Below are 22,456 nucleotides of genomic sequence, written 5' to 3'. Positions count from 1 at the left end.
AAGAATGAGAGAACAAAGAAGGAGAAATGTGTGACATCTTTTCTCAATTGTGTTCCTTTTCTGATTCACATTTTAGAAGTCCAAATATATCCCAGACATGGAGAAAGTATTTTAATTCTGGCAGCCGTTAATCGCTCATTGGCACTTCAACATCAGCTGTTCAGAAGACTGCCAGTAGATTGTTTAAAGTTTTTAGACTTCAAGGAACAGCTGGGCTTTACAACAGCACTCAGTTTCAGAGTCTACATTTCATGTGAAATACATTTTTATGATTTGATATGTTAACTTCCAGCTTGCCAGAAGGCCTTAACTCATTGTACACTACATTATAAGTGGGATGACCAACAAAATATATTGGCCAAACCAAGGCAGTTTCACAGTGAGAGATAATGCTATTAGTAATTACTCTAAGACACCAGATGTGAACTTTGCTATAATTCCTGTTGGCTTTAAGCAAATTCAACTCAAGTAATTCACATGGTTTAACCTTCTTAACAACATAAGTATACCTGCAAAATCATATTGTTTATCTATAACAAACCTATCTAAAGGTAGTGACTTAAAATAATTACTGTTTTATTAATGATTCCCTGAGATGGCTAGGGAGGGTGGGATGCTTGGGACATATAGATTCTCATCCTTCCTATAGATTCTCATTCTTCACACATTGTTCACATTCTGCAGGTAAAATATGCTCGTCTCCACCCTAGGTTTCCAAAAATGTCATCCCAGTAGCAACAGCAGGCCCAAAGTTCAGGATCCCATCATCTACATCAGGTCTAGATGCAAATGAATATTCTTGTGTTTTGCTCCGTGGTGTGTGACTGGTCTTATCTGTTCCCACATACCAGACATACAGTGGATGGCAAGGACAGAACAACCACAATAAACACTCCCATCCAGAATGGCAGGAATAAGAATCATATAACACTAAGTGGTTCATAGCAATTCTGAATTTGCACTGGACGTGTTGCCAGGCCACCTATTTGAGGGACAGGGAATGTTCTTTGAATCGGGCCCAGTTTCATTTCCTCAGAATGTGGTTCTGTAGTTCATCGTTCTTTTGGCTCTGCTTTTGTGCTTTTGGCTCTGCTGTCTGAGTTCTTGGTTATGTCCTTTGAGATGTTCTTCCTTTTCCATAAAAAATAGCTGTGCTGCATCCTGAATAACTTTCTCAGCATGCTTCTTGCCTGTGGATAATTGAGGACCCAGCGAAGTATTTTCATTTTGAAGTGTCCCTGTGTCGATTAATCCAAGTAGTACAGTACCCTTACATTTTTCTTTTTTTTTTTTTTAGCTTTCTATGTATTAGATTATAGTCTCCTCCATTAGATAAAGGCCCTACCCACAGTTCTTTTCAAAACAGACCTTCCCCTATATTGGCTGACATATCAGAGTGCTGTGGACCAGTCCCATTGAACTAGACAAAAATCTCTTTGGAACTTAAGTCTCTTAGGTTCCACTTTAAATCATTCAGAGATTCTCAATAGAGTTGTTACAGTCACGTACTTAATTTGATCTTTGGCTGCTGGCCTTATTTTATTTTAGAAATCTTTTACAGACAAGTTTTGTGCCCTCTATAGTCTGTTTAAATTTTTGTCAGAGATTGAACATTTCCTTCCATAGTTCTTATCCATTTTAGCCTTAGCATACAGCCAATTTACACATTCAGCATTATTCCTGAAAATCTTTTTTAGTCAGATTTATAAATTCATTAAGTACATTTTTCTCTTTTCTAGATTACTGAAGGTGATAAGTTTGTACATTGTTTCTTTTTTTATCACACAGATTGCCATTTTTTTCCAACCTGTAAAAAGTTTGTCTTTGTAATTTCTTTTAGCAATATTTTGTGGTTTCCAGTATATAGGCCTTACACATATTTTGTTAAATATGTCCCTATGAATTTCGTGTTCTGGAGTGCTATTGTAAGTGGAGTCATGTATTTTATTTCATTTTCAACTATTCGTTGCTAGTATATAGATATACATTTGCTTTATGTAAATTGTATAATTTACATTTACATTTATAAAATTGTAAATTGTATATTCTACATTCATGTTAAATTGACCTATTTTTTTCTAGTGGATTTCTTGCATAGGTTCTTTAGTATTTTCCATGTATATGATCATGTGTGTACAAATAAAAACAGTTTGTTTCTTCCTTTCCAATCTATATTCCTATTTTTTCTTTTTCTTGTGTAACTGTAATGGCTAGGATCTCTAGTATACACAGCATTTGATAGAAATAATGAGAGTAAATGTCTTTGTCTTGTTTCCAGTCTTAGGGGTTGTTAGTTGTGGGTTTCGCACAGATGCTCTTTACTAGGTTGGGGAAAGAAAAGAAAATTTTAGTTGCTCAGTGATGTCCAGCTCTTTTCAGGCCTATGGACTATAGCCCTCCAGGTTCCTCTATCCATGGGATTCTCCAGGCAAGAATACTAGAGTGGGTTGCCATTCCCTTTTCTAGGGGATCTTCCTGACCCAGGGATCGAACCCAGGTCTCCCACGTTGTAGGCAGATATTTACCGTCTGAGCTACCTGGCAAGCTCAAGTTGTCCTTTCTATTCCTAGTTTACCGAGAGCTTTTGTTATAAATGTGTGCCTATTACTGTCTATAAATTATACCCCAATTAATAACTGATTTAATAAAATTACCCATTCTAAAGCATAAACAGAGTAGTGTTGTCTGATATATATTAGTTTTGAAAAACTTAAACTGTGTAAAGTTTTATTTAAGACTAAAAAGTTTTTAACATCAGTCAACAATCATATTAAAGATATAATCAAAGTGTTTAAGATTTTTCTTTCAAAAACAAAAAATAGATCTAAGGAATTGCTGTATTTCCATTTACTAAGCTAATATGATACTTCAAAACTTTGTTATTTTTCTGGGTGGTAAACTTTGTCTGTAAAATCTAAATTTAGCACAGCTGAGAGATTGTAATACCTTTTCTTTCCTCAAGAATAAGACCTAAGAATAACAATGAAAACGTAAGAATGCTTTTAATGCTTAGTAATTATATTTCGTGTTTTTATTAACACTGTAGATATATATAATACTAAATAATAACTCTGTAGGTTAATTCTGAACCAGTATAGCTAGATTTTATTTAAATTTCTACTCTTATACATATGAGAAAACTGAGGCTCACTCAGAAAAAGCAATGATTTGCCTTTAGTTATTTCTATATTTATGGTAATTTTTTTAAAAATAGGAGTTACTTAAAGATCCACTGTACATTGGACTACGGCAGAGAAGAGTGAGAGGTCCTGAATATGATGATTTTTTGGATGAATTCATGGAGGCAGTTTCTTTCAAGTACGTATAATCTTTATTTTGTCTATATTTAAGTTGGATTTCAAAAACTTAAAAGATAATCTAACATAAACTATAAAAATGATCAAGTTTGGTATAATATGTTTAATAATTATAAGTGATTTGAGTGAAATATATATATATGTATATATATATATCTCCTCATAAATATTGCTGACCAAATGATAATGTCATATGTCTATCCCCCCAAAACTTGTCTGTGTTGCTCTCCCTGAAGATACTTTTTTCTTACAAGAAACTTCAGTGTCTATGGGATTCATAATTATGGTGAATGAGGCAGTGGCCAGTGACTAAATTACCTGAGTAAGCCTTTTCATGATTATTGGCAGTCTGCATTTTGTTTCTGGCTGCTGATAAAATCTGGTCTTCCATCATCTTCCTTGGTGAATCTGACTCTTGTGGTAGGAGAGGCAGAGAAGTGAGCATGAATTAGTACGATCCACAGGGTCCAGAATGAAGCAACATCCACGAATCTCTGATTAAGTCTACTGTATTTGATTAAGATGCAATACCATATTTCACTGAATATTTCATTTAATTGTGGACCACGAGCTGCTATAAAATTTTCTGTTTTTTTCCTTCGAAGTAGAGAGTAGAGACTTCTGCCATAATTTAGTAACATACTCTGAGAGAATTTTGTCAATCTAACAGTGGTCCCATTTCTCTCTGTATAGCCACAGAAACCATGTACTATTTAAAAACATATATGTTGCTTTGGTTTTTCATAGAAATGAACTCATCACTGGCATCAACTGTAACTATAGACATATTTCTGGTTTCTTTTTATTATAAGGTTTAATTTGAAGAAGTTGAATTCAATAGCAGAAAGTGCTCTCATCAGCTTGCAAAATATTTAGAATATTTTGAATGTCTTCTTACCCAGGGTTTTAATGCAAAGTACATTTACCAGTTAGTATGGACTACTTTTTTAAAACCCATGTCTGATTTATTTCTTCTTATTATTTAACTTATTTAGTTACATTGTACTCACTCATAGACATAGTTGAGCAACTCTAAAATTCAAGAGTTCATGGTACAGTTAATTACTAGAAGTTTTTCATATTTAATTTTAAATTTCTTACCCTTTCAAATTTATATGAGATTTTGCAATTATGTGTAACTTTGTAGGTAGCAATATTAATCAAGAAATTGTATAGAGAATGCCACAAGGTGGCATAAAAGAAAAAGAAATTCTCAGCATATTTGTTTTTATTTGTCTGTTTGTGTAAATAAAATTTATCTTTATATATAAAGATAAAGCCTTTATATATATATAAAGACTTCAGTATACTTTTTCTATATTCCTATTTTTTCTTTTTCTTGTGTAACTGTAATGTTGAGTCATGAATATAGCATATATGGCCTATATACTTAAATACTGTTGAAATAAAAAAGAAATGTGTGGCCTATATACTTATGCTGTTGAAATAAAAGAGAAATAATTCCACAGAAACAAAAAGAAAAATAATTCCATAACCAGTGAAAAGCTTTCTGGATGAAAAACTAATTTTGAATGAGCTTTGTCAATCTAGAATCAGTAAAACTGTGTGTGTGTGTGTGTGTGCGTGTGTGTGTGTGTGTGTGTGTGTGTGTGTGTGTGTGTGTTTAATGTTGATTTGAAAAGTTACCTCAGATATATAATAAGAAATGGGGATTGACAAGAGTCAACAATAATTTAAAATGCAGAGACCACCTGTAAATCAGGAATTACACTTCTGGGCTCTTCCCGGAGAAAAACCCCACAGACTTTCCAAAGATACTTTCTAGCATAATGCTACTTTCGGAAGAGTTTTCTAGAAATGAAACCTACTACCGCTACCGAATTAAATTGGGACGTAATCCTGAAGATAAACCCAAAATTATTTAGAAAGGAAATATAGCTTAGGTGGAAAATGCCTGTTAGGAGTTGACTTAGCCAGGAATCAGATTCTAGATGGAGTTATTAAGGAGTGTAGTTGGAATCTATCCTTTTGTAGAACAGGAAAAGACGTGGATGAAGGAGAAGTTGAACTACAGTGTCGACCTGCCAGCAGCCGTTGGGACCACACTTTCATGCTGTCTATTTAGACCCCTAGGGAAAAGTAATTTCCATTCCCCACTCCCCAACCAATATTATGTTGGTTTTCTAATTTACCTCTTGTCAGGATTGAGTTGGGGCAGTTGTAATTTCTTTCTTTTGGCTTTCTCCACAATTATATTTCTTAGCTCATGGGCCAAAGGCTTGTTATGGGTGTTGCGGCAGTCACCAAGTAGGTATCTGTCCTGGTTCTGTCTTTGGGGACTGAGGAAATCACCACCGTGTGGGTCTGTGGTCCCAGGGCCCATTACGAGCTAGACCTTGGCCAGGGCTCCATTTATGATTGGGCTCCAAATCCTTCTAACTTGGAATGACAGCATATTGATACTCCAGGTCTCCTAGTATCTCTGTCAGCTCTGTCTGAAGTATTCTGTCGCCCTAGATCACAGTTTCTGGAATAAAGGACTGTAGGTCCCCTTGGGGGAAGGTTGGGGGAATTACTACCTTGTATTCTTGTTATAATGTTACATGGTCCTTCCTTCTGGAGACTAGACTTCTTCAATAGTGAGTTCTGGGTTCAAAAGTTAGCTAAGATTTGGAAACTGAGTCAGTGATTGGGACATTATTGGGGCAACTACTCTCCACTTTGTGGCCATTCGTCTTTGATTTATTTTGAATATACATGTTGAATAGTCACCTTGTTGGGATGCCATATTTTATTAATTATGTCAGTAACTCTCTGTGGGTCAAGCACACCCCACACACCAGCCTTGCCACTGTCAGGATAACTGTGCCCACCTGGCTTCTGGTGGCTTCTGATCTTCACCTGGTTCTGTTATCCCTATTGCTGTTGATGAGCTTGATTCTCTTCCATACCTTCCCTCTGTCACTTCTGGTCTTCAGAAGAGAGCCACCACTCAGAACCTAGTAATGTAGGTGTCGTCTCACTAGTACCTTCCTTGCAACTTAGGGTAGTGGAGTGTCTTCTGGGCCTTCCTGTGGAGTATCTCCATCTGATGGGGTTCTGGCTCTATGCAGCATGTGCACCCCAGAATATACTCTCTGAACCTGTGTGCCCCTCTTCTGACCCCTGCCGCAGCGTTTCTGGCATTTCGTGTTTAACATGAGCTGTTACTTTTATCTTTGGTAATATCCTAGTAGCCAGTTTGCACATTTCCTGAGATTCTTGCTGGTTTTAAGTCTTGCCTCTCAAGACGGTGCCCTCACATGGATGGTGGTGGTGGTGATGGTTTAGGACCTAAGTCGTGTCTGACTCCTGTGACTCGATGGACTGTTGACTGCTGGGCTCCTCTGTCCATGGAGTTCTCCAGACAAGAATACTAGAGTGGGTTGCCATTTCCTTCTGCATGGGATCTTCCCCACCCAGGGATCAAACATGGGTCTCCTGCATTGCAGGCAGATTCTTTACCTACTGAGCTACAAGGGAAACCCACCCTCATGTGGATAAACTGTCCCTTGTCTAATCTTAAATTCCAGCCCCTTTGACCAAACAGCTTCAGAATTTAATCTTACATGTACTCTGCTTGCTAATGTAAACTTGCTAGATCTTTCAGTTCCTTCCTCAAACAGTGTTTCTTTTTCAGGCCTCATCACCCTATGTGGGTTATATTGTGATATAACCCTAGTTACATAGGCCTGAGCGTCTGGAGAGGAGGTGGGGGTGGACAGGTGGGAGGTTAGGGAGAGACAGGTTGTCTTACTGGGGAGAAGCCTCTGCCTACATCCTCCCCAAGAAAGAAGGGGCAGGGCCACTTATATTGGTTCAGAAAGTTCTGCGGAATTTGAGAATTCAAGATTTCGGGAGGTATCGAGCAAGGCATCTTGTGCCATGTGGCAGGATCCCAGTCTTCCAGTCAGGATGCTGACTTAGCACATCTCCCATGCCTGCAAGTTTGGGAGTTTTTCACTACTCTGACAATTAATCCCAGCTCCTGGTCTTTAACATTCTCTGCCCTAAACACTTGATAACATTTCATATCTACCAGAGAGTTCCTCTGGCTTTCAGGTTGGCGGTTACTTGCCTTTTAGCTTTTTAATTTCTTTAAAATTTCCAAATCCATTCTTTTTCTTTTTAAAAATTTTATTGGAGTGTAGTTGATTTATAATGTTGTATTAGTTTCTGGTATATAGCAAAGTAAATCGGTTATACACGTATTGCCCTCAGCGTTTTATTTTCTTTGCCCATTGTTCTTATAGTTATTATTTCTCTTCTGTTTCTCAAATATCATTCCAGCTACACTGTTCCCTTCTGCTGATGTATCAGCCCAACTATCCCTGGCGAGAGCTTTAACTGTTGGACAGGGCTTCTCTGTGCTCCCCTGGGGCTAGGGTCCTCTTTTGCCAGCCAGACAACTAGGGATCCAACTTCACAGCCCCGTCTTATCACCCACTTTCTCGGACCACTCCAGGTACCATCAATCACAGATTAGGTTATCTGGGACATATTTGGAAGCAAACTTTGGTCTTCAAAAGGTTTGTAAGAAGTGCCCTAGAGGTCAACTCCCATGGAAGGCGTGCAGAGGGAGAAGAAATGGGCACAGGGACAGAATTGAGCTGGGATGCAGCACAAGACACCTTCCTCTGGTCCCATGGAGAACTCTGGAACCATAGCGGCTTTTCAGAGTTGTCCTCCATTGCCTGAGATGGCCAAGCCTTCCTGTTCCTGCATCAGTTAGTCGTTGGATGTGGGTCCCTCTGAGAAGGAGCATGACCTATGGTTTAGGGCTCCCTATAGCTGAGACAGTCCCTGGGACAATGGGGAATCTGAGAGCCATGTCACAGTAATGTTTCAGTTCAGTTCAGTTCAGTCACTCAGTCGTGTCTGACTCTTTGTGACCCCATGAATCGCAGCACGCCAGGCCTCCCTGTCCATCACCAACTCCTGGAGTTTACTCAGACTCATGTCCATTGAGTCGATGATGCCATCCAGCCATTTATCCTCTGTTGTCCCCTTCTCCTCCTGCCCCCAATCCCTCCCAGTAATGTTTAGATAATGATAAAAACTGAGCAGAAGAAAGTATTGAGGTTTGTAATAAATAAAGGCATGTGCTAGAGTCTTAGGAGGGACCATATTTCTGATATTCTGAGTCACGTGACAGACAAATGCTAGCCTCTGCATAGTATTCTTGCTTTGGAAACTGACCATTGGAGCAAACCATTGAGTTGCTTCAGGAAACTGTGTGCTAAAAGAAGCTCGATCTCTCCAGTAAAAATGTCACGTCTAACTATTTCTTCTTTCTCACTGTTTTGACCCATTTGTTCATTTACTGAAAGCCAGGCACTGTGTTTGGTGCTGGAAATATGGGACTGAATCAGACAAAAATAATCTTTGCCTTTCACATAGCTTCTTTACTAGAGGAGTCAGATAATAGACAAGCAAATAAGGAAATGAAACAATGCAGTTTATGGTAATTGCAATGAAAGAAACAGGAAATTGTACTGAGAATAATAGGAAATGACTTAATTTATATGTCAGGTAAGTTATTAGATACGTTCTATGAAGTCAGTTGTCAAAGTCTTGATACTTTTTTAGGCATGATACTTTTGTTGCAAGTTGATATGAGCTCTTTGATTATAGTTAGGTAAATTCATGAACAGTGGAAAACTGAATCTAGAAAGGATTGATTGATTAGAACAGATACTAAGTAGCATCTCCTGTGGAGTAATACCACAGGTCCATTTCCCTAATGCTTGCCTTTTCAATGATTTTATCAGTTGGTCCTATAATTATACATTTGAGAGTATCGATTAAGAAAATAATCCTGAGTAGAAAATAGCTTCTACACCCACATATGTTCACTGAGCATTTTTATTACATGGTTTTCTTCCCTCTGTTTCCTGAGTAGCACACCCTCCCTGCTGTCTTCCTACCTCACTGGTTGCTCCTTCACACCTCTCTTGCTTCTTTCTTTCCCTCCCCTTGACCCCTGGACCTTATGGTACTCCAGGGCTTGGCGCTTTCCTAGGTACTGTTTATCTTCACTCCCTTGATGACCTCCTCTGATTATTCTTCTTTGTATCTGGACTCCCAAATCTATGTTTTGAGTCTGTATCTCTTTGAACTCTAGAATCATAGTCAGCCTCCTCCTTGACATAGATCTGTAATGGACAGAACATATGGAGAAGTCCAGAATTGGACTCCTGACCTCCCACCTCCCCGACCCCTGCTCCTGCTCTAGGATTTCCTATCTCAGTAAATGACAGCCCCGTTTGTCCTGTTCCTGAGGTGAAACTCATTGGCATTATCACTCTGTACCCATACTACCTACAAAACTCGTTAGCTTTAACTTCAGAGTATATCCACAATCTAGGCACTTCTCATTGCCTCTGTTATTACTTCCCGCGTCTTCTCCCTGATTATTGTCATAGTCTCCTAACTAGTTTGACTGCTTCCTCCCTTGTGTCTCCTTAGTCTGTCCTCAGCACAGAGGCTAAAATGATTGTAAGTTAGGTAATTTCCCTGCTCAGAATTCTCAAGGGCTTATCATTTCATGCAGAATTAAAATGAAAAGTCAAAGTGTGAAAGCACTAGTCAATCAGTCATGTCTGATTCTTGGTGACTCCATGGATTGTAGCTGGCCTCTGTCCATGGGATTTCCCAGGCAAGAATACTGGAGTGGGTTACCTTTCCCTTCTCCAGAGGATCAAACCCAGGTCTCCTGCATTGAAGATAGATTCTTTACCTTCCGAGCCAAGTGGGAAGCCCTGCAGTTTGTAAGTCCTTGCAATAGCAGAAAAAGACTCCGGACCAACTGACTGCTTGTTTGCTATTTTTCTGAGTAAAACCAGGCATGCAGATGCCTCAAGGCTTGCCATTTTTTCTTCTTGAAATCCTTCCCACCCTCACCTTACCCAGTTTTCCACATGGCTAGCTCTTTTGCCTCCTTTAAAGAGACATTTAAAACCCCACCCCCTCCCCCCCTTGCCCAAGGGATTTTCTTGGCAGTACAATGGTAAGAACTTGGGTGCTTTCACTGCTAGGGCCCAGGTTCCATCCCTGATTGGGTACTAAGATCCTATAGCATGGGGGAGAATAAGAGAGAAATAATAATATAAAATAGAATGTAATTTCCTCAACTATTTCTTTCTCAGTGAGGCCTTCCATGACCAACTTGTTATATAATTTCACCTCTAATTCACTTTTTTTCTTCCCTGTATTTATCAGTATCTGATGTATTTATATTTAATTATTTGTGTTCTGCCTACATCCCTACACTGTAAGTTTCATAAGAGCAGGAGTTTTCTCTGGTTTTCACTGCCATATCCCTGGTCTTTAAGATTTTATCTAGCATGTGATAAGTACTCAGTAAATATTTGTCAGGTGAATGACTGAATTTGATTTATTTTGTTTATGTAGCTTAAAATGATAGATAGGAATGGAAGAACTTTGGTAGTTTAAATAAGTCACATAAATATTTTCATGTGATTTAATTTCAGGAAATATTAAACCTCTTATAATCCTTACATACTGCCAAGTACATACTAAAAATACTACTTGTAGGTTAGTCCTTAAGTACTTGTTTCTATTTTGCGGTTGTACTTCTTGAAGTATCTTTTGTTTTTCAGAATCAGTCGCATCTGAAAGTTAATAAGAACAGTAGTGACAACTTCAGGTATATCGTCTAAAATCCTTTGGAATTTCATTGATAGTTATTAACTAAATGAGGGGGAAGAAAAACAGTACCTCAAGAGAGCTTTAAAAAGCTAGTATTAACATTTTTTTAATGAGAGTAATAGAAGCTATACATCTGTGACTTAATCTTTTTTCCTTTTTCTTTTTAAATGATTAAAATAAAAAAATCACTTGGCAGCACTAGGAGTGGCAGCAGAGATGATTATTATATTTAGACCTCAGCCTTGGCTGCCATCGCAGATTTTATTATGCTCTGTCACTTAACACTTAAGGCAAGTAATCTTAATCTGAAGCCATACTATCTGCCACTTCTGCAGGGTGTGATAATGGTGTTTTCATAAAACGATGCTTTGCCTACTGATTTGACACTGAACCAGAGCCTTGACAGTTTGCCTGAGACACACCAGACTATTCAGAGAAGTTATTAATTTGGTCAGAGTTCTCAGAGGTCACATATTAGATTTCAAAGGAGTAAGACATATAGCCCCTGATTATCGTGGCCAGATTTACTAAATATATTTTTATGATTATTATAATACTTTCTCTTTCCAAAGACGTCATCAGATATCCAAGTTAATGTGCTCTTCATCATTACTCAGGGCTGCACTTCAACACCTTCTCCACCGTTCCACATTGACTCTTTGGTTGCTCCTTAGGGAAGGGGCCTCGATACTTCCCTGTTGTCTATCTTTCTCCTGTTTCTGCTGCAGTTAATTGCATGGCTGACTTTCTGTGCTGCCTTCTTCCACCTGTTCCAATCATTGCCTTTTATTCCTGATCCTTTTTTTAGCTGAATGGGTATATTTATAGCTTAGATGATTTTATCTATAAATTTTTGAGACCCTTTGGATTCCACCTGTCACTTTGATCAGCATAAGTTCCTTTGGTTTTCATAAGAAATTTAATAAAAACATATGACTGTATGGGACACCAGCTGCTATTCTTCCTTGTGGTCCAAAGGTGAGGTAAACCATTTGAAAAAAAAAAAATCAAGTGGAAAGAATGTCTGTCAATATGAGAAAAATCAGCAACTATGTAACTAAGGAACATGACTTATATCAAATTTATGACTCAGATTTTTTTTTCCATTTTTCCATCCAAAGAAAAATCAGATTCACACTTTAACTATAGCCATATTTTTCTTGAAATGCCAAGTATTTCTATTTATAACTTTCCACTTTTTTTTCAAGTAAATGAAAAAGATAGGTCATGTAAGTATTAGCAATCTATAGGTGCTTTATGTATACATATGTGTAAATATATATATATATATATATATATATATATGTATGTATATACAGTTTTATTCCCTTAAAGATTTAAGATGGATATGTGTTGGGTTGGCCAAAGAATTCATTTGGATTTTTCCATAAGATTGCACAAAAATCTGAACAAACTTTTTGGCCAGTCCAATACTTCAGTATTTTAATGCTAGTTTTGCATCTTTGCCCATATTCCAGTCTAGTCTTGGAGGAGCTGGTTTGACTTGAAGGAGCAAGTCAAATTTATCATCTCTTTCTGAATATAGTTTACAACTCTTTTCTTGCAGATGCTTTTCTTTTCTAATTGTATTTTATTCTAAACATTAATTCTAATTGCATTAATTCCAGCATTCCTTTAATATGGATGTAAATTTTTTGCACTGGTTTTATTCTGTTTGTGTGAGTGTTACATATGTTACTTTATTGTGCCCTATTTTCCTTACTTGAATATGAGTTCTGTCAGGAAAAAACTTTATCATCAAGGGATTGCTTTTTTCTCACTGTCCCACATTATACTGTACCACATGAAAGTGAAAAGTCATGTCCCACTCTGGGATCCCATGGACTATGCAGTCCATGGAATTCTTCAGGCCAGAATACTGGAGTGGGTAGCCTTTCCCTTCTCCAGGGGATCTTCCTAACCCAGGGATTGAACCCAGGTCTCCCTCATTGCAGGCGGGTTCTTTACCAGCTGAGCCACAGGGAAACCCAAGAATACTGGAGTGGGTAGCCTATCCCTTCTCCAGCGGATCGTCCCAACCCAGGAATCCTCCTGCATTGCAGGTGGATTCTTTACCAACTGAGCTGTCAGGGAAGCCCTACTGTGCCACTAGTGAGTATAAAATAACTGTGTTGAAAGCATTACTTAAATGTTGAAGCCATCATGAAACTACTGTGACATGTATCTGAAGGAAAGGTGATTTTCTAACGTAAACTAGAGAATCATACAATTTTATGAATGAAGTGGCTCTGCCAGTAGTAAACTAAAGGTTTGAATTTTAATTAAAGAGAGACATTTATGTTTTATAGTTTACATTTTCTCTAAAGAAGAAAAGTGTTTTAATAAATTCCCGTTGTATCCATTATTACCTGTCTTTTTCTCTTTGAATCAACAAGCATTGAGATCTGTATAGAGGAATCCGTTGATCTTTTATCTGAGTTTATTAAAGCTGTATCATTGTGTTTATTAAAGCTAATCATTGTGGTTTGACAGTTTGTATACCATGCTTCCCCTCTTCTTTCTTCTGACTTTCATTCAGCTAACTGAACCCTAACTTCTTTTATTTATTTATTGTTTTTGGCTGTGCTGGATCTTGATTGCTGCACTGGCTTTTCTCTGGTTATGGTGAGCAGCTTCTCACTGTGGTAGCCTCTCTTGTGTAGTGCGGGCTCTAGGGCACATGGGCTTCGGTAGTTGGGGCACATGGGCTCAGTAGTTGTGACCCATGGGCTCAGTTGCTCTGCAGCATGTAGAATCCTCCCAACCCAGGGATCGAACTCGTGTCTCCTGCCTTGGCAGGCGGATCCTTTACCACTGAGGCACTGTGGAAGTGCAGCCCAGTTTCTTAAAACGTTTCTTTCTTGTTGTTGTCCATCTATATTGCCGTGTATATTAAGTTAGAAAATTTGAATATATCTGCTAGTGGCTGGTACTAAAAATGAATAATCACTGTAGATTTCCTTAAGTCATATTCATCGATTAACCTAAAAACAAAAACCAAGAAACCACAAGTAACAATGCCTTGTGGATCCCAATAAGGTTATCATCATCTTTTCCTGCCTCCCTTTGTAATCTTCTTTTCCTGCCATCCTTAGTTTACATGTCTTTATAAACAGAGCAGGTATGCACATAGGAAAGCAGTTTAGTTTTTATTTTCAAAGACTAATCTTAATCTATATGGCTGGGTTTGATGGGGAAATAGTGTTACCGTACTTGAATGAGATAGATACAATTTTACTATTGGAAATTAAAGATGTTGAAAGGAAAAGGGAAATTAAGCAAAGTCAGAAAGGTGGTTAGGGTAAGGTCAAAATTAAAAGGGACTCTCTTGTTCTCTAGGAAGTTTGGAATCTTAATTTGTAATTAATGTTGTATCTTGACTTAACATCATTGGTGATGGTCAGCATGTCTCAGTTAGTAAAAGGCAGAGCCCCTGTGCTGGCCCATCCTGATCTGGGCAGAGGTCACTGTCTGCTCTGCCTGCCCTGGCTTTGGACTCTCAGGGCATGTTCCCACCTCAGAACATTTGCACTTTCTCATCCTTTTGAAATATCCTCCACTCTCCCTCCTCCCCCCTTCCCTCCCTGAAATCTACTTGGTTAACTTGGTTTTTCAGTCTTTATTGAAATCTTACCTTTTCCTGAGCCTTATCCTTATTCACCCATCCACAAAATAACTGAAATCAGCCCAAACTTCTCGCCACCCCTGGCTCTCCTGATACTATTGTTTGGCGTGACTTTTTCCTTATAAGATAGTTTTTTTTTTTTTTTACACTTTTTTTTGAGGTGGACCATTTTTAAAGTCTCTATGTCTTTATTGAATTTGTTGCATTACTGCTCCTGTTTTATGTTTTGGCTTTTGGCCACAAGGTATGTGGGATCATAGCTCCCTGACTAGAGATCACAGCCGCACCCCCTGCATCAGAAGGTGGTCTTAATTAACCCTGGACCACCTAGGGGAAGTCCCTTATGGTATAACTTTATATTATTTGTGTAGATTACATCATTGTATATAGTTTATTTATTTATTACATTTATTGCTTACTGTATGTCTCACCCACTGGAACGTATGTTCCCCAAGGACAGTGATCTAGTTTGTTCATTTTATGAGCGAATTCTTATGTTAATGCCTGATACAGAAGAGATATATATTAAACACTTGTTGAACTTAATTGAACAATGCTCAGAGGGAGACCACACAAGAGAATATGAGTGAATTGGTACAAATCTTTCACTATCACTAGGAAATTAAATTTTAAACATGCCTTCCTTTTGATGAGTTACTTGCATCATTTTCATTGGAAAGAGAACCATAAAGATGTTGTGAGTGGTGAATACCTGATTTTCTCAGGTCTCATGAATAGACTAGTTCTTGAGGACTGAAAATAAGTACTGAAGTTGGTGTGTTATATAAAATAATGGCTATACATTTAATGCAAGCTGGTAGTAGATCTTTTTGAGCTGATAGATTTTCAAGTTCTATTATTTAAAGCTGTAACAAAATTTGTGTAAAATTTGTCATAATCAAGACAAAAGAATAAAGTAATTATTCATATTACCAAGATGATTACATTCTGGCTAATTCAATTTTCCATCACTTGACTGTTATTTTTATTTCACAAATTATAAAGCAAGCCAGAATTAACACAGCATGCCACAATTTTGATTTAACCATGATGTAGTGGTTAATTCTTTAGACTGTTTTTCTTTATGGTGTCCACAGATGGTGACCCTTTTTTTTTTTTTTTTTCACATCTTTAGTCAGAACGATTCCACATCCTACAGTGTACGTGTAAAGACTGCCACATTTGCAAATAGGAAGAAGAATAAGCAGCTGTTAAATGTATTGTTAGCCAGTATAGTGAGATTGGGATTATAGAAATTCTAATATAAAAAAGGCTCAGTCATTTTGAGGCTAGGTTGGAGTGGGGTCGCCTGGGATAGGTTCAAAGTTTATTTCTTTGGAGTCCTCCTAGAGTGACATTTCTTATTTCAGTGAGTTCACAGTAGTTTGGGATCTGACTTTCAGCTCAGGAAGTTTAGAAAGCAAAGCAAAGCCCATATCTCAGGACCATGTGATAAGTAAAACCTGGGCTTTAAAAAGTGCATGGCCAGATGCACTTAGGTATATAGGTTTCTGTCTTCAGTGAGAGGGTGGATTATAATTAAACATTCTCAAAAGTGTTCCAATTTTAGGATTTTATTAAAGTACTGAAGAAACTGTATTTTGTTTCAACATTCAGGGCTGGATCTGTTTCATAAAACATGGTGATTCAAGAATATCTGTGATCATTATGAGTCAGTTGAAAATGTTGGTCACATCATCTAATTATACTTGACCCAAAGGAATTAACTCAATGTTTTAAACTACTTTGTTCTGCATAAACTTTAACTTTTCCTTGCTGCCCAAAGTTTGTTTTAGCAGGAGCTCAAAAGACAGTTGGCAAAGGGAACAATTCAAGAGAAAAAAATTTCACAAAAGATTTTTTTATTTGCCTTGCATTACTTTCCCTGTGCTACATATTATTTGTGTAGTCAGCTTCAAAGTAAGTTCATGTTAAAAATTACTTCCACAATTAAAAAATGATACAAAGATACTAAAAGTTGTTGAATTAACTGTGCACAGATTAAAAATGAGATTTGGGCTTGCATAAGCTATTTATGGTAATCATGTAGACTGGTTCGTTGGTCTCTCTGTGTTTTTTTAAAACATCTATATCAGTACCATTTGATTATATCCTGAAATAGAGACAAATTTTTTCTTGAGTATTTGGTTATATCTTATCTGATTATATCCTAAAGCAGAGACAAATAATTTCCTCTTCTTGAGTATCTTCTTTGACCCCTCAAAGTTTTCTTGTGCATATATCTCATGAACAAGTTCATTATTAAATCCATAGACATTTCTACTGTTATGTCCTTGATCCATGCCCTGACTCCATGTCTATCATGATAACCCTTCTTCTTAGACCTTGACCGCTTCTATTCTTTATCACCATACAAAACCCTTCAGTAACTTTTGCATTATAGTGCTAAGTCTTCGTACACTTACCTTCACCCCTTTTAAACCCTTTTTACCTTCCACACATAAAACCCTTTCTGGTCTGTTCCTTGCACTTGATCTTTCTGTCTTTCCACCTTCCACCCTCCATGTATCCTTTGTACAATTCATGAAGATCTAGTTTTAGTTGCCTGTACATGTACTTGTCTATCACACCTTCATACATATTGCTCCTTCTTGCCTCTCACTGTTTTTGATTATTTAATCATTGCATGTCTTTTATAAACCAGTTGCAATCTGTAGACTATCCTTGTCTAGGTAATAGAGGCTTCTCTGGTAGTGCTAGTGGTAAAGAAACTGCCTGCCAGTGCAGGAGACATGAAATGTGGGTTCGAACCCTGGGTTGGGAAGATCCCCTGGAGGGGGGTCTAGCAACCCACTCCAGCTTTGTTGCCTGGAGAATCCCACAGACAGAGGAGCCTGGCAGGCTACGGTCCATAGGGTCACAAAGTGTCGGACACAACTGAAACGACTTAGCACGTAGCACACACGTATGGTTCCTTAGCATGGATACACCCTAATAGTATGCATCACACTGAATTGTAATTCCATTTATTCATCTGAATTAGCACTAAGTCTTGGGAATACTAGAGGTCAAGGACTGGGTCTTTTTTTTCTTTTCCTTTATAATACCTGTCATAATACAGAATAGGTGCTCGAAAAATGGTTGTTGAATGAGGACTGAGGTGAAATTGTACAGTTCTGGAATGTTGGAAATATAAGTATCTGAAGATTGTATAACTTTAAGGGAAAGTATATTGGATGATTACTTGAAATTAGAACTGAATTGCATAAAGAAATAGTGTTTCCACTCTCTGTGGCTTTATAGTATAAAACTAACAACTCTTTATAGATGAACAGAACATCCATAGAGTCATTGTATTCATGTTTCTGGATAGACTTTAGTATTTTATATGCATTACAAGGGTAAAAGGATTTTTTGCATAGGAAGTAAAATTTGTTGTCGTTCAGTTGCCCAGTCGTGTCTGACTCTGCAGCCCCATGGACTGCAGCACATCACGCCTCCCTATCCCTCAGCATCTCCCAAAGTTTGCCCAAGTTCATGTTCATTGCATCGGTGAAGCCATCCAGCCATCTCATCCTCTTACACCCTCTTCTCTTTCTGCCGTCAGTCTTTCCCAGCATCAGGGACTTTTCCATTGAGTCAGCTGTTTGCATCAGTTGACCAAACTTCTGGACCTTCAGCTTCAGCATCAGTCCTGCCAATGAGTTTTCAGGGCTGCTTTCTCTTAAGGTTGACTGGTTTGATCTTCTTGCTGTTCAAGGGACTCTCGGGAGTCTTCTCCAACACCACAGTTTGAAAACATCAATTCTTTGGCATTCTGCCTTCTTTATGATCCAGCTCTCACAACCATACTTGACCACTGGGAAGACCATAGCCAATTGACTATACGGACCTTTGTCAGCAGAGTAATGTCTCTGCCTTTCAACACACTGCCTGGGATTGTCATAGCTTTCCTGCCAGGAAGCAGTCATCTTCTGATTTTATGCCTGCAGTCACCATCCACAGTGATTTTAGAACCCAAGAAGAGGAGATTTGTCACTACTTCCACCTTTTCCCTGTCTATTTGCCATGAAATAATGGGGCCAGATGCCATGATCTTAGTTTTTTAAATATTTAGTTTTAAGCCGGCTCTCGCTCTTCTCCTTCACTCTCATCACGAGGCTCTTTAGTTCCTCTTCACTTTCTGCCATTAAAGTGGTATCATCCCCATATCTGAGGTTGTTAATATTTCTCCTGCCTATCTTGATTCCAGCTTGTAACTCATCCAGCCCAGCATTTCTCATGATGTGCTCAGCATACAGGTTAAATAAACAGCAGACAGCCCTGCCATACTCCTTTCTCAATCCTAAACCAGTTGGTTGTTCCATACAGGGTTCTAACTGTTGCTTCTTGATCCACCACCTACAGGTTTCTCGGGAGACAGGTAAGATGGTCTGATAGTCCCATCTTTTTAAGAACTTTCCACAGTTTGTTATGGTCCACACAGGCAAAAGCTCTGGCGTCACTGATGAAACAGAGGTAGATGTTTTTCTGGAATTCCCTTGCTTTCTCTGTGATCCAGCAGATGTTGGCAGTTTGATCTCTGGTCTGTCTGTCTTTCTAAACCCAGCTTGGACACCTGGAAGTTCTTGGTTTGTGAAGTGCTAAAGCCTAGCATGCAAGATTTTAAACATGACCTTACTAGCAAGGGAGATGAGTCCAATTGTCCGATGGTTTAAACATTCTTTGGTACTACCTTTCTTGGGAATTGGGATGAAGGCTGACCTTTTTCAGTCCTGTGGCCACTGCTGGATCTTCCAGATTTGCTGACATATTGCATAGAACACTTTGATAGCAGAGTAGTAGACGTTTAACTTTATGTATGTCCCATATTTATTATGAGTTTGTTTACCTGAGAGCACTGATGCTGTTTTCTGGTTACAAATAGTTAAGGATATAAGCAACTAATAATTTGAACCTTTTTTAATTTAACTAAACTCTGGATTATGCCAACATTTGGATTACTCCACATCTATAGTCTCTGCCCAGTAGAGTTTCAACTGTTGAAAATCACGTGTGCACAAAGGGAGTAAGTAAAAAGATGCTATAAGTTAATGCAACAGAATAATTAAAATATTTAATTCATTTTAATGGTATTTGTGATAAAAACTGACACCAGAGAATTTGTATGGTAGCTATGAAAATGAAGTGAAAGTGTCATTCGCTCAATTGTGTCCAACTCTTTGCATTCCCATGGACTGTAGCCTGCCAGGCTTCTCTGTCCATAGAATTCTCCAGGAAAGAATACTGGAGTGGGTTGCCCTTTTCTTCTCCAGGGAATCTTCCCAACCCAGGGATCACACCTGGGTCTCCCTCATTGCAGGCATCTTCTTTACCAGCTGAGCCACCAGCGTAGCCCCTGTGGTATCTATGGCCTTTGTTTATTTATTTTTTTTAATTTTTTTGAGAGATTTTGCACTGACTCCCGATTTTCTACAGCAGGTCTTTATTTTTTTTGTCCATACTCTTGCAGGATCGTAATTCCCCGACCAGGGATTCAACCTGGGCCCTGGCACTGAGTCCCAACCACTGGACCTCCAGGAGACCTAGAGATGGTCTTTGGAAATACCTAGAATGAGGGCAAGTGCAGTGAAAGGAGGGACTCAACAGCAGACCCAGTACGATAGTCCCTTCCTCTCTCTTGTCTTAGCCCCCACTCACATGTATATATGGTTGATTTTACAGGTGAAATTCATTTCTGTTCTGTTTATTTTAGGAAACATTTCTTGTTCAGGTCAAAATGCTAAGTACTAAATCTTCACTTTCAGTAAAACATACCTAAATAAAATTTTGCCCATAAGAAGTTGTTAGTGCTTGAACCTCTTCATACAAAGTGTCTGGAATAGTCAACCTCATAGGACCAGAAAGTAGAAACGTGGTTGCCAAAGGGTGGGGAAGGAGAGGAGGAATTAGAGTTTAAAGAGTCTGAGCTTTGCAAGATTAAAAAGTTTCCAGAGATGTGTTGCCCAGCACTGGAAATATACTTAAATTATTGAACTGTACACTTAAAAATGGCTAGGATAGTAAGTTTAATGTTAGGTGTCTTTTTTTGCCACAATAAAAAGGAGAAATTGTTAGTAAAGTTTTTATAGATGAAAAGCTTAAGTGAAAAAGCTTTTTAAAGATTTGCAAAATATCATTTAGTGTTAGGGACTAAAATCTTTCTTACTGTTATGATTACATGAAATATTCAGTCCATGTAAAGTGTTTGGAATAGTAAAGCTCAATAATACTGTAATTGAATATAGTAACTTTCACTTTGCAATGCAGTTTGATGTTAATTCATTTTATACTCCTTTTACTGACAGGATACTGGCATTGTAACTCAGTGATCTGATATATTTCACAAGAGCTACTTTTATAAACAGAACACCTTGAGGCTAAAAGGAAAATTTTAATATAAGTATGCATTTTTCTGTATATTTTATGCTTTGTGAAAATCCATGGAGTAGCTATGCTGCCCTTCTGTTTATCATGTGTTTGTATTTTTTCCTAAATGGTCTAAAAATAAAATACAAAAGTATTTGCTTTTAGCTATACCTTTTACTTCTGAACACTCACAAATATTAAGTATTGAAAGGCATATTTTCTTCTAACTTATAAATTATCAGAAGGTGACTTTATTTGAATGCATTGTTTTCTTGATATTTAAAATTATCTATCTAAATACAGGAATGAATATACATTCAAATAGTATCATGGATTTGAATCTTCAAAAGTTCAGGAATGACTTTTACCACTGAGAGAGAAAACAGATTAAAAATTAAGGAAGCATTGGGATGTCCCTGAAGGTCCAATGGTTAAGACTCCGTACTCCCAATGCATGGGTTTGATCCCTGGTCAGGGAACTAAGATCCCACATACCACACAGTGTGGCAAAAAGAAAAAAAAAGAAATTGTAATTCCTTCTTATTTTGGATATGACATATTTTAAAAAACGACCAACCCCCCCCCCCCAAAAAAAAGACCAAAAAAAAAAAAAAAAAAAGACCAGATGTCTTCCATCATTAATAATCACAGTAACAACTACAATGACAGCTGATATAATTTTAGGATATGTAGCAGCCTCTGTTCTCAGTGCTTTTTCTTTCTTTTCATCCTTAAAACAGGCCTGTATCATCCTTACAATTATTTGACCCCATTTTTCAAACAAGAAAACGGAGGTACAGAGAAATGAAGTAAATTTCTATAGCTATCCAACTGAAAAGTAACAGGCCAGAGATTCAAATCCAGACGGTCTGGCTCCAGAGTCCATGCTCTTAATCAACATGCTACATTCCTCTCTGATTTAAAATACTGTTATCCAAATGTGACAAGTGCAGATAACACAGCCTCTATTGTTCATTCTGAGTTCAGATGTCTTATAAATGCAACTTTTGGTATAATGAGGGAAATAATAGGGATCACAGTAACTCTAAGCTCTAGACTGAATTTTAAACATGCAGCCACAAAGATAAGCAGTGCCCTAACAACTGTGAAAATTTCAGCAGTTATGGAAGGTTAGGTGATTTTGTTTGAAACTATGCATTTTCCTCTTTCCCTAAAGATTATAACTTTCTTAAACAAAGTAGTTTGATGATATTTTTTGGTATCTGAATGATAAATGGATAGGAAATTTGTGTGAATTCAATAAAATTTTTCTTCCATGGGAATTCCAAATCTTACTGTTGCATGTACTTCACGTACACTCCTACCTCAGTTCTCTGCTCCTGTAGGCTTTCTCTCTTCCTCTCCATCCCCTCCTTTTAGTCTTTACTCACTTGTCATCTTCTTAATGAAGTGTGCTCTGCGTTATTTTGTTATAAATTGCACCCCCACCCCAACACTGGCTGGCTTTCTCTGT

The 22,456-nt window shown here is 37.8% G+C and overlaps 1 protein-coding gene across 1 annotated transcript in view; it reads left to right on the top strand.

Moving 5' to 3' along the window:
• The window catches only part of ME1 (malic enzyme 1), a 202,677-nt gene that overhangs the window by 107,881 nt on the left and 72,340 nt on the right, over positions 1-22,456 (top strand). The window contains exon 6 of the mRNA XM_061131985.1: positions 3,215-3,318. Coding sequence (XP_060987968.1) covers positions 3,215-3,318 — 104 coding nt within the window. The remainder of the gene's footprint in view (positions 1-3,214; positions 3,319-22,456) is intronic.

This window comes from Dama dama, chromosome 28, assembly GCF_033118175.1.
Source record: "Dama dama isolate Ldn47 chromosome 28, ASM3311817v1, whole genome shotgun sequence".
Taxonomy (NCBI): domain Eukaryota; kingdom Metazoa; phylum Chordata; class Mammalia; order Artiodactyla; family Cervidae; genus Dama; species Dama dama.
The sequence above is the reverse complement of the archived record's forward strand: the minus strand, read 5'-3'. Positions and strand labels throughout refer to the sequence as shown.